At 46.7% G+C, this 13,823-nt stretch overlaps 1 protein-coding gene across 1 annotated transcript in view; it reads right to left on the bottom strand.

Annotated features, from left to right (window-relative positions):
• LOC111846986 (teashirt homolog 3) overlaps positions 1-13,798 on the bottom strand; it is a 38,512-nt gene extending 24,714 nt beyond the window's left edge. The window contains exons 1-2 of the mRNA XM_023817768.2: positions 13,505-13,798; positions 12,789-13,130 (exon numbers count right to left, since the gene is read on the bottom strand). Coding sequence (XP_023673536.1) covers positions 12,789-12,828 — 40 coding nt within the window. The 5' untranslated portion in view covers positions 12,829-13,130; positions 13,505-13,798. The remainder of the gene's footprint in view (positions 1-12,788; positions 13,131-13,504) is intronic.
• Between the last annotated feature and the right edge of the window lie 25 nt (positions 13,799-13,823).

Genomic DNA, 13,823 nt, shown 5'->3' with positions numbered 1-13,823 from the left:
GTGTGGGGGTGGCCCTGCCTCACGGACGAGGGGAATGATAGATATGACACAATTTGGTCACTTGCACACACTTCTCATTCTGTGGCAGTATAACCCAGCCAGTTATGGGCCTTTTATGTATCTACTCCTTCACAGGCTCACAATTTTTGCAGTATATGTTTACATCAAGTTATATGTATACATTACACCACGTTTACGTATTTATTGCCATAATTAAACTGAATTTATTGTCTCATTGGCTTAGTATTTAATTCCAGTCTGCTTTTAGCACTTTAATTTGTGTTTTGTGTTTAATTTCTGTTTCCCTGTGGTCAGAAGGACATGCAGAGTGAGATTTCCATTGTACTGCAACTGTCTGTTTACTATGCAGATGCCGATAAACTCTTGAATGTGGAATCAGGAAAGATCTCTGTTGTGCGCGCTCACAAGCCCAGAGTCTCGCGGCACCCTCTCCGGCACCGCGGTGAGCCGGCTGGCTCGTTCAGTGGGCCAAAGCCAGCCGGGCAGGTTGGATCTTCTCCGTCGTGTGGCCCTGCGTTGGCAGCAGGATGGGCGGCAGATTAAGAGCCATGACATATTGCGCCTTGCCCGGGGCCAAGCCTCAGGAGAACCCCGGAGGGCAGGAAAAGGCACTGTGGCTCCACTACTATGTCCTCCTTCCCGGGTGGGAGGGGCCTCCTCTCCTCCAATCACATCACCCCTCATTGAAGAGGGGAAAAAAAAAAACCATGAGCATCATTTACGGGAACACTCGGCAACCAAGAGCTGAGCAGGGGCAGAGAAGGCACTCATATCCCAGACTGCACTGCTGCAGGCATCTGCCTGAAGTAGCTCTCAGTATTGGGGTATGAGAAGAGACCAGCACAGAGCAGACAAATACAACAAACATGATTCCTACAGATAAATCACAACAAAAAAAGCAGGCGAACTACCGAGAAAGACGGCTGAACATTCCAGCAAGAGGAGTACAGGAAATAATGGAGTACAAGAAATATCCACCCAGTATCCACACCATGTCCAGTGTGGCTGCCCTGTTTCTTCCTGCATGGTGCCTTTGCTCCGGCTGAACCTTCTCCCCGTCACTAATTATGCTTGGCCATGTTGAGCCTGAACGGCAGGATCAGTAGTAACTTTGGGCTTCTGGGGGGAGGAGTCACATTCTCCTGCCAGCTGGAAGGGAGGAGAGAGGCAGACTGCGTCTAACTTATTTATCGGTGCTTCATGAACACAGCCAGCTAAGTATCACACTCAGGGATCATCCCAAGATCTGACAACCTGTGTGTTCAAAGTTCACTTCTTTAAATGTCACACTGCCCCCTATGTATCAGAGGTCAAAACTACCAGTCAGCCCTAACCCCAAAACACAACCCACCATCTTTGGCAGCCCCTCACCTGCACCACTACATAACACTAACTTTGACCAGCATGCAAGCTGGTATGAGCTACGGTGTGTCTCAGCGGTTTGAGATTCTGCGTCTGACATCAGAAGGTCACTGGCTCAAATCCTAGGGGTGGCAGTGTGATGTCACCATCGGGCCCTTGAGCAAAACCCTTATCTGCCAATTCCTCCAGGGAACGGGAGTCCATGCTTTCTCAAAAATGCCTGTTGTATTGGATGAGAGTATTTGCTAAACAATTACAATGTAATAACCAAACAGACTATGTTACTGAAGTAAAAGAGTGCCTCCATTTCACTCTCACTGCCTTGGTGCCAAAGTTGTTTATATGTAACTGTTTTCTCAAAGTGAACTTTGTGATCTTGTGACCTTGCCTCACATGTCAGGTCTGTGTCTCCACAGGTCTATGTAGTGGAGTAACTCTAACGCACAGCACCCATCTGGTAGGGGGGGCCCTTTTCTCGACCCGGGCACGTCCCCCACACCTTCCTGTCCTCAGTACGCCCCTGCTAGTGACAGGAAACCCCCCCGACGTGGTGACAAAGCCACCCCCACACACACACACACACACACACACACATACACACATTGAAAGACAGTAGGCGTCAAAGAGATCATCAAGAACTCTTATAATACTGTTGCTTATAAGACACACTGTACGCATCATCGTGGACCAGCAGGACTCGGACCGATAGCCTACCGGAAAAGACGAGAGGGGCAGGTGCGGGGGCGGGTGGGCGTCACGAGCCAGGGACGAGGGGGAGTTCTGGCGGCTTCCTCACAACCCCTCCTTTCCCCGGTAACCCAGAGCAAGTACTTGAAAGGGTCATATCTTTTTAATTATCTTTTCTGCCTTTGATTAATTATTACCTCTGACAATGGCTTGTCCCTAATGCTATTCACCTGCCGCCGATGATTGACAGTGTTTCTGTCTGATTCGGAGCAAACAGCTGCTTCCATGATTGCCTAGCAACCAGGAGGTGACGGATGAGTCCCAAAGACGGATGGCTACCATAAATCATGTCTCCTGCTATAAAACGGGAAGGGGGGGGGGGGGGCAGGAGGCAAAACAAAACAAGCCTTTCCTATTATGGAGGTGAGGCAGAACTGGCCCCCACCTGACCCCTACTGTACTTTTACGTTTGTATTATTTCTGCTCTTTTGTGGAGGCAAAAAAATAATTAAGGAAAGAGGATCGGGTTCGGCTTGGGACATGGACACGAAACGAGGCACAGAGACGATGTCACCGGCTGTCTGGGAAGCCCCCCACCCCAGTCCCCGCCCACGCAGCGGTCAGGACATCAGGAGAATGACTAACTCGGCCGACGGAAGCCTGTTGATCAGAGAGCAGCCAGTTAATACTTTATAAGCTGACCAAACGGATTATCCTGTCATTTCAGGAAGGGGGACGAACAGAAAACGGCTCATTAATTTTCAGGAAGAAAATAATTGTTACAAATCTGTGTCACGGATGCTGAAAAAAAACACATCTGACAACATGAGTGCACGTTCTGCTTAGAATAAGATTAAATTGCCCTTTATTATTTTATAATCTATGGTTTTCACTGTTTACCTGCATTCTGGGTGTTAAACTACTTCTTCATAGTGAGAGTTATTAAATGCCAGGATTATCCACCAAAGTGCCAAAGGTCGAGTTTTAAATATGCCAAAGCCGATGTCAGCGACACTTCCTCTGGAGGTAAAAGCCTGAAACCCAGACACTTCCACATCCCGTGGAATCAACATGCAGAAGTCTGCAAGAACCCCCTGGAAAATAAAACGATTCGCCGGATTTTCCCTGCGTCCTAATTAACGGCAGCTGGTGTCCTGCCTCTAGCGGTGGTGACACCGGTCCGTCTCGGGCAAACCATGTGGAAGCCATGGGGAAACACGTTTATCAGAAATCCTGGACCGAGCCGGACGGGTTCCGAGACGGGTTCCGAGACGGGCACCTCCGGCCCGTTCCTTAAACATCTCCCCGGCTTTTTTCACTATAGAACGGAAAGCAGACAGCAGAGTGGGGCCCATTAGGCCGACAGTGGGCTTGGCCCGTATCTGGTAACAAACACGCAGAAAGCAGAGCCATCCATCACGGGGTGCAGGGCCCGGCTCCCCTCTCAGTCCTGCTCGCCCAGCTCTCGAGTTACAGCTTTACTCGCAGAGTCTAAATAATATTCAAAATGATAAATGGCACCATAAGCCTCATATCCATCATCAATCTTTTTTTAAGAAACATCCGTCTTCGGTAATGCGCGTTCGGGATCAAGGCGAAACCAAGAGAGGCCCGGATTCGTTTACACAACCCCCAGTGAGCTGCCGTAGGCCGGAGTGATGCCTGTCAGCTGGGCTCCAGAGGGCGTCGTGCGCACACTCACACACACACACGCTCACACACACACACACACGTTCGCACTACAGGTATAGCACCTAAGTGATCAAATGCAGCTACACACAAAAACACACGTGTACATGTGCAAACTTTCTCACAACCACTACTATATTAAAGACACATTCCTCCAGCAAAACACTCCCACCCCCCCAAATATTTACTGTGACATATACTGTCACACATGTCCCCTAACCCACACCTCTCACATTCCCCTACCCCCAGGCCACACCACCTGACTCTCCTAGACCATGCACCATCTCTCTCAACGCAACCCGGCCCCCACCATGCCAATCGGTGGGGGCGTAACTCGGACCCCCCACCTCAGCAAGATCGGAGGGACAGACCCCCTCTCGGCCCCCCTCCCCTTGCCCCCCCCCCCCCATGTCTGGCGAGGCCCGTTTGATAAATGACACACGTCATTCTGTCAGGAGCGAAGGGCAGGTCAGTGATATACGACTGCTGAATAGGAAATCGACTGTTTGGCGCGTAGCAGTGCGGCCCGGCTCCGTCAGCGCTCGCTTTCACGACTCCAGAAAAGAAAATCTACTTCAGTCCCCGTGCTTCCACCACAGGAAGTCCTTCCTCCTTCTGCCCCCACCCCCCCACCCCCTCCCCAGCCTGCCTGCCAAATCCCTGCTCATGACAAATAACATTACATTTTTTAAAAAAAAATAGGCATAGAGATGGCAAGCAAAACTTCATGGCTGCATCTGCATGCAGACAGGGTCAGCCTGGCCACTTACGAAGGAATCCCACAATGATGATGCCACTATTTCACATGAAGTACAGAATCTGGGACTGAGGGGGTGGGGCCAAGGGACAGCGGCAGCCAATCGTGGAGAGCCACCCGGGGCAGGAGGCTCCTCTTTGTTCCCGCGGTTCTCTGCGCAGTTGTTGTCGTCCCCCCTCGCCCGTTACTCCCCCCCCCCCCCCGCCTGCCTCTCCTTTTTCATCCCTCCCTTTTTAATGCAAACCCCCGGTCTGACATCTTCAGAGTACATTTAAAGGAAAAATGTGTCAGATGAGCAGGACGCCCCCCCCCGTTTCATTAGCTCACTGGCAGGGTGGCACTTCTCAGCCTCATTACAGAAGCAGGATTTATGGAGCTGAACCCAATGGCAAAGATGGGGGCATCTGTCAATAATTGCGGGGAGCTGCACTCCCATCTCTGGAAGCTTTGAAATCTCATTAAGTATGCAGTTATCAGGCATAAAGATCAAAAACATTACTCAACTCCGACAGACTCGTACCAAGGAACATTAATTAGCAACAGGGCTACAGTGGAAAAACAGACTTCCTCTCACACCTGCCTGCCCCCACAAAGGAGGGGGGGACGTGCCACCCGCCCCACCACTGCTAACAGCACGCTTGTGAACACACATACGTGCGTGTGCACACACACACACACACACACACACACACACACACAAACACACACACAAATGGAACAGGAGCGCGTTCCCAAAACCTCCAGTTTCTCTGACTCTTTAATTTGGAAAAGAAGGAATGTGAGGTAATTTAAAGCATAAAGCTATAAATTATAAAGCAGCACAACTGCATTTTGATCTGTGCCCTGTCTAACATCCATCCATCCATCCATCCATCCATGTTCTAATCACTTCTCCTGATCAGGGTCGCAGGGGCCCAGGCGCCTCTCCCAGGAGACGGTACGGAGTGCACCCTGAACGGGATGCCAGTCCAAACAGAACAAAAAAATAAATAAAATGTGACATGACATGAAAGTCAAACTGTACGCGAAAGACTGAATTCCGTCTGTTATCGCCGACGCAAAAAATAAATCAGGCAGATTTATTTGTGTTTTTAATTCTCATCGCATGACATTCTGACTTCGCACGCTGAAAGCATTAGTGCTAATTTATTCACAAAATTCACGCTCGACATTTAATTGTCAAAAGTGTCAGTTTGCTATACATGATCAAATGGAAAATCCAGAGCTGTCAAAGAGAGAATTTTTTTTTTAAATGATGCCTTACCACATTATAGGAGCATTATGAAAAGTGGACACGGGGGGGGGGGGGCAGTGAGCACGTGCGTATGTCGGCACCATGGAGGAAAACCAAACCCTAAAAACAAAGGCCCCTTTCCATATATACCTTTTGCTAAATAATGTGGAGAAAGGCCAATCACATTTCTACATATTCTCTCTTTTAAAATATCTCCTTATTTTTGTGAATTCCATAACCAAAAGGCTACTTGTACAATAATTTTAATTTAAAAACTGTTAATCAAAAAAAAGTCATCATATTAGCAAGAATGGTTAAAACACGTCTGATTATGTATATTATCTATACATAAAACCTAAAGAGGTAAAAACTAAAACCAAACTAAAAAAGCAGACTCCCTCTGCCCCCCCCCCCCATATCAGGAGCCTCTGGACACTCGCAAACCCACGATGACCCCTATCAAACAGGCGTGTGACAGACGGCAGTCTGCCTCTGAAATGTCCTGCAGAGTTTGAGGGCCCTTAGTCATGCACCCCCTCCAGCGGCGACACAAGGGATCAAAGGGCCCCCCCCCCCTGACCCCGTGCAGCCCTGACCTCCCTGCCCCTGGTTCCTCAGGCACTCACTGTTTCGCACCCATGCCTGATGCCTAGTGTCCTGGGCGGTGCGGGACTCGATAGGTGACTCCTCGCCAGTTCACTTGACCGTGTGGCTGCGCATTCCACAGCTGAGTAAGCCACAACAGAAATTACTAATTACTAATTACCCTCCCAGAAGAATCTGAAATACACCCACCTAGAAGAGCCTGAAGACACACAAATGCAGCAGCCTGCCTTCATTCCAAACACAGTCAGTGCTATATCTCCTGCATTTGTATCTATATTCTTGTTATTCTTATTATTAACTGTGTTTATTTGCACAAATTTCAGTTTATCTAATGTTTGAGTACCTGGTATCTCTGTTCAGGCACCCACCCACCTCGCCCCACAGCCTTCTCCAGTTCTTTCGGTCAGCCAAATTCTTCAACCACTATGCCACCCGCTGGCAGGTCTGGGAACTCGCATCGCCTCCATCGAGACCGACAGCGTGACCCGATATCAGAGCAGCAGCAGCACGAGTGTACATCGCATGTGATGCCAAGTCACTCTGTCACCCTCTAAGGCACTCTGAACATATTAAGTAACACTATTTCATATCGGGGCTGGAATGGTAAACGTTGAATGATTAGACATGAACCTATGCATAAACACACAGATTAGGTATCTATATTTGTGGGGACTGTTCATTTATTTCTATGGGCATAACCCTAGTCCTGCCTATTAGAACCTTATCCCCTAACCAGCCATAACCTTAACCACAAGTAACCAAACAAAACACAAGACTTTTGGCATTTTTAATTTTTTTGATTGCAGTGACAGTTTTTTACAAAACTAAGTTTCCGTTTGTGGGGACCGAAAAAATGTCCCCACAACTTCAAAATAACTGGTTTTTATCACATTGTAGGGACATCTGGTCCCCACAATGCAATATATACATGAGAACACACACACACACACACACACGGTTCATATACTTTCATCATTGTGGGGACTCTACATTTGTTTCTATGAGTATAACCATTTTCTTAACTATGACAACCGTAACCCCTACCCAGCCCTAACCTTTACTGTAAGTAAACAAACAAAACACAAGACTTTTGGCATTTTCAGTCTTTTGACTGCACTCACAGATTTTCTTAAAATTTAGGTGTATATTGTGGGGACCTGACAACTGTCTCCACAAGCTAAAGAGTAACAAGTTTCACCATATTGTGTAGACATTTGGTCCCCATTATGTGGAAAAATACAAACCTACACACACACACACACACATACACACACAGACACACACACACACATACATGCACACACAGACACACACACATACATGCATGCTTCCCATGGGACCCACTCGAGAAGGGCAGTCGATTGCATGCTTACACGACCTCAAAAGGACTTTCTTTCAGGCACGCTGTGCTGCAGTGTCCCGGTCTGCATGGAGCTGCAGGAAATGCGTTAGACAGTTTTGGACACGCAAACAGCCATTGAGGACAGCGTGTCCCCCCCCCCCACTGTTACGAGCACAAACCCAGGAGTGTTAAGGGATCACTGCACAAGCAAGTACCACTAACATTAAAATTGTTCCCTTCCATTTAATAACATATTTAAAGGATAAGACTATGCATACAAAAAAAAACAACAAAAAAAAAATTACAAGAATCACTGTTTTTTTTCAGGTATTGTTGACTAAATAAATATATCGTATGCAAATTACAGTATCTTAAAAATGTGATCCAGTGAGTGGTGCCTTTATTAATATACAGATTTACATATTTACAAAAATTAATGTGATATTTATTACGTTTAACCGAAGTCAAGCAACTTATTTATTTATATAATTACTTGTAAAGGCCTTTGGTGACAAGCCAAGGTATGTTACGCGTGTGTGTCTGTGTGGATGTGCACAGCTCTCCGACACAGTCCCTAACCCCGACACAGTGGCTATTCATCGCAATCCCCTCACAGAACAATCTCCGCCGAGGAACAGAGGATGAGAGCAGGGCAGGAAAAATGAGGGACAGATGCAGCCTTGTGAGCCAATTTAAGAAATAACTGCTGATACATCAGCTATCGACTGGTTCGCCGTCCGCGATAACGCTCAAGGCGAAACTGCGGGCGAAATGACAGCATCAACCGCCGGCAATAAACCGCGGCCCGCTAGAGCAGAGGAGGCCTAATTGACAGCTGTCAAGCTAATGGAAGCCTTGACGGAAGATTCCGGAAGAAAAAAATAATAAAATGTTTATCAGCTGCAGCTTGGAAAGGAAAGAAACTTCCCCCTTCCCGGGCTGTCGTGCTATTCAAGTCTTAGTATTTGCTGCTCCCTCTACACTCCTTCTTTTCTCCCTTTCTTTCATTTTTCTTTTTCTTCCCCACTCCCAGCTTCCTTCATTGTTGTTCACTTCTTGTGGTTTAAAAAAAAAGAAAAACGCCAGGACAGCCATAACTAATCGCACTGTCAGGCCGCTGCTCGAGACGGGGCTAAGCCGAGGAGAGTGATGGGAGGCAGGTTCGAGGGCCAGGGATTCGGAAACACGGGGCAGCCCAGGGAGTGGGAGGAGAGGGCCGGCCTCTCCGCCCCGAGGAGCGGAGGACTTGCGGAGGGCGACACAAACCGAACAGGGTGAATCAAACGGCAAGCCAGCTTATCCCAGTCCCTCACTTCCTGTTACGCCCCCAATGTGGACGTCACCTTTCCAGCCCGTGAGCTTTTCTGGAGAGATCCGCGACCCTCTCCCTCCACATGCTCGGCCCGTGATGTATTTCCCATGAATCCTCCGCGATCAATCAAACGCGCATTCTATCACGGATATCGGTTTGTTTGGTTCACAGGTAATTTAACTTATGTTAAGCATAACTGGATCTGTCACAGACAAAGCATGTGTATAAATCGTCCTCGGGCTCGCATCCGGGGGGCTACTGGAACAAACGTCGCCTTCCGTTCTGGGAGGAAGTATCGGCAGCTTCGATCACGCTTCGAATTGTGGCGTGATGACTGACTTCACCGTGGCGACGGCGGTGTCGCTAAAGGCTAAATGCTGCTGGTTCAAGGCCCTGCTTTAAGATTGTGTTTTACCCTGACTGCTGCCATATTGTTCGACTAAATTGTACGCTGCATCCAATCTAAGCACCCAGATGATGAAGCACATCCAATGAGACAAAATTTAAGGCACGAATGAGTCTCCAGGATCCTACGAAAACCTTACTACACCTCTCAAGCCCCAGCGATGCCCTCGCTCTGTTCCGGAGGCCTCCTGAATCACCTAAAAGCTAATTCTGTGTCTCCAACACGTAGAAAGCTTTGAAAAAAACACAGCAGGCTCAGATTGCACGTTATTATTCCCTAGTTGTCTGAGAGTAATCAATATCTTAGCGCTTGCAGACTCTGAAGCCAACAAACAAGGCATCGTGTTTGCCGTACTATCTACCCCTAAGAAGAGGAGGACTTTGAGATCCGCGGACCTGCCTTCCCGGGCATTTCCCCCCTACACAACTCCGATGGCCCCAGTATTGTTATTCTACCGGGCCGCCATTAAAAGCGCCCTAATTCTCGCCAACATGATTACCCAGGTAGCGAAACCCATTCGTCATCGGCTGCAGAAAATTGAGTTAATGCACAACTAAAGGCAGGCAGGACTGTGTAATATCAAGCTGATTACATCAAACTAGCTGCAAACCCAATTCAGCCACATGAGAGTGCGAGCAGCCTGTCATATCCAATCATTAGGCCTGTCAGGAATCCATCAGGTTCACAGCTAATTAGGTGAACACTAATGAAGCTGGCGGACCAACTTTTCTTTTTCTACGGCTGAGCGGACCTTTCCGGGGGTGAGGGGGAGGGTGCAAGACAGAGAGTGAGTGAGAGAAGGAAAAGGGAACAGACATTTTCTCACGAAAAGTCTCAAGGTTGCTGCGGGACTGGATTTCCCCAAGTTCCTAATCAGCCTCTGTCATCTGACATCTTCCCTGGCTCTTTCCAAACACTGCAAAGCCGGCAATTTGTCATCAGTCTTCACAAAAAGCAATCGGGGGAACCCTGCAACCTGGAGGCGTGAGAGGAAGGGGGGTGGCAATGGGGGGGTGTGGTCGAGCCAGGAGTGTATATAAATAAATAAGCAGGCACATGAAGGAGTGGTTCTGTCTAAAGGTAAAAGCCTCCCCCTACCGTTTTACGTGTCTTCATCCGCCATCAGCAGAAACAAATGCTTCACTTTTGTTTCACTCCACAAATAAGAAGGCTTTCAGTCATTCTTCACCCCCCCTCCAAACCCCGCGAGTGTCCATTAGGCAAAAGCATTTCGATAAAGCAAAGCCCAGGCCAACGTAGGAGAGCGAGAGGAAAGGCGCTGGCTCTGCCAACCTCTGATTGACCATTAGGGCTATTGATGAATGTGCCTGTCAGGGAGGAGACAATTAAATCAAATATGAAACAAAGTCGTTCTGACGGCTCGTTTTTGACGGAGCGGCCTGCTCTTCCGTCTCCCGATTACACTATTAGTTACATTTTTATAAGAGCCCCGCGCGCGCCTGCGTGCGTGTGCTCGTGTGCGCGCGCCGGCGTAAGCCGCTACGTGCTTTTTATATAACGCAACTGAAAATTAGTTATTAAAAAAAATAATAATAATTTTAAATGACCAAAATACTAAAACAAAAAAACAATCTGAAAAAAAATAATACTCTGCTTTCGGCGCCACACCTTACTGTAAGTCCTAAACCCAGAAAGACTGATAAAATAATTTAGCATGATATCAAACCAAAATAACAATAAATCCATTAATATAAGCAAATGCAAATCGACTTGATACATGAAAAATAACAAATCCGCCCACGACAGCGTGTGTTGTTTAACCGGCCTCGTCTATCTCACTACATTTCACGGGGCAGCGGTTCCGATTCATCCGGGCTGACAGGACGTTTGTCCGGCGAGCTGCTTCGAAGTGTCTTTGCCTATTTTTTTCATGTGTTTTGTTACCAATGCTTTTTTTAACGTAAACACCCTAACATAAAATTATAGCTGAATTTAAGGAGACAACTTTGTGAGGTAGCTCTTGGAATTCGTGGAAAACACCACGATGATCGCCTAGATTCAGATACAGGCGTAAACTGTTGATGTCTTAAGAGCAAACGACTTCTAATACACTGAAATATACAGCTGATATATTGATTTGGATTTCTATCAAAAAGACAGCCATGTAATTCAACTCCTCTGAAAAACAATTCAAGATTACATATTATGGTCTATCCATATTTAAACCTCAGACATGGATGGTCAACACTTCATCATACACTTTCCACATGTATCTTATTGCTGACGTTTCTCTGTCTATTCCTCTGAGAATAGAAAATATGTACATCCTGCATATCTTAACGACGGCTATTCATCTTCAGGTCTGTTTTTAATGTGACCCCAAGCACTTGCAAATTGAACAAAAACTACAAAGACGCAATTAAAGTTGCCTAATAGGTGGTTGTTAGAGCAGACGTGACGTCACAGAGGGTGGCGTTGCCATGGGGAGTGATTTATTGATGTTTATCGGGAATGAATAGATCAAAGGCAGGCCGGATGACAGGGAATCTATCAGCCGTCAAATCAAAGCTGGCAATTGTCCATTATACCGTCTTCCAGTCTGCGTACTCCCATCTCAGGAGCAAGATAATCTTTATGCCTTCCCAGAAAGAGAGAATCAGTCCAGAAACTAGGCGAAAGTTGACATTTCTTGATCAAATGTTTTAGCACAAAGCCCCAAAACAGCGAAGGCGAGCATCAAAGAGATTCATGACAGTCAGCTGACACAAGAGTCCAGTTCCCTTCGCTTATATATATATATATATATATATATATATATATATATATATATATATATATATATATATATATATATATATATATCAAATCTCTAATTCATAAAGTCGATACGATAGCCAGAGGAGAAAGAAAAACGCAAAAAGGAATGAGTTCGTAGAATCAAATGGGAAAACTTGAAGACATATCAAAGGCGAAGTGCAAATACTGAGAGCTGCCTACCAATCCACATCAGAAGGAAGCATTTCCCTTCCCAACAAAAACAGTACCAATCAAAACCGACCCTAACATGGTCTCTCCATACAACTTCGAAGAAAGAAAACTTCACACAATAAAATCATTCCCGAAAACCAAATATCCGATCATCAGTCTCACCCGAGCTGCTAATAACGGAACTAGGAGAAGTACTGTTTCTAAATCCCTACCGCAATCATATAAACCGAATAAGGTGGCGGAACAAAAAAAAAACTTTACACAGTAAACTACAAACACCCATATCAGCAGAGCTCGTATTTAATGTTTATGTCAAAAATCATTCAAGTGTTGATTGTTCTACCTGTATAATGCAACGGTCGCGGACACCGCAGCGGTTATTAAAAACGGGGAGGGGAAAGGCGAAAATATGCAGCTGCGTACCTGCTGCGCGCCGCGGCGCTTGCTGCTTCCTCCGCGGCATGTTGGCTGCAGGGTTTCGGGAGACTTTTCTCTTTTAGCCAGAGAGATCCCGAGCTGGTCCGCTCCTCTTTGATTGCGGTGCTTTCATACACGGTACCTGGGGCGCTTTCAGGAGGCTGACATTAGATCGGCAGTTTTCAAAAAAAAAAAAAAAAAAACTCAAAGCGTGGAGAAAAAGGCTGATCTGAAGAAAAAGGCGGATTTCTTCTCTTCCCCTCTCGACTCGGTTATCGCAGTGGGCAGACTTAGTAGTACGCCTCTCAGCGCGATCCTCACTTCGCTTTGGAAGCTGCAACAGGCAAACTTAAAGGAAAACGAGATGATCGCGTCACTCAAAGTCTGCAAACAGGGGCAAACATCAAGCAATGTCACGTTAACTCCTTGCACCTCGAACGAGTCGCTGAATGGAAATGTCGTGTGAGCATCGGCAATCATTTTCCCTAAAAGGGATTAGCGTGCTATGAGAAAAATCCGTAACGACAGTCAATATCCACTGAACTGACAGAGTAAGTGTTTGCAATATTGTTGAAAAACTGTCCATAAACGGGAAACAAATTCTAAATAATACTACGCAGCTATCGGCTCTTGCCGTTGCACTAAAATGCATAATTAGTGGTTTTGCCAAATATTTATGATTACAATAATATGATGATAACACCTAATGATTGTATACTTACTTCATCATTTAGCCATCAGTGTTACCCATGAGCATGCGATGTCCAGAATGATCTCGCTGATCAAAAAGCAGTACGGCAGTATACATGCGCCGCTGCCACCATCGCACGAAAATCCTCTTGACTTGCAAGACCTCTCAGCGCCGGAGGCGTTATATTGTTCTTGCTCCCTTCTTTCAAGAAGAAAGAATGAGAAAATATTAAAAAGTGGGGATGAACGAGCGCAGTCGCATCTCGCGCGGTGGCTCGCGCGGCTATTTTGTCCGAGCGCATGCAGAATCCATGGAGAACCGTTCGAATCGATGAGATACGTGCTTGATTG

Source organism: Paramormyrops kingsleyae, chromosome 11 (genome assembly GCF_048594095.1).
Source record: "Paramormyrops kingsleyae isolate MSU_618 chromosome 11, PKINGS_0.4, whole genome shotgun sequence".
Lineage (NCBI taxonomy): Eukaryota > Metazoa > Chordata > Actinopteri > Osteoglossiformes > Mormyridae > Paramormyrops > Paramormyrops kingsleyae.
This window is presented reverse-complemented; position numbering and strand designations above follow the sequence as displayed.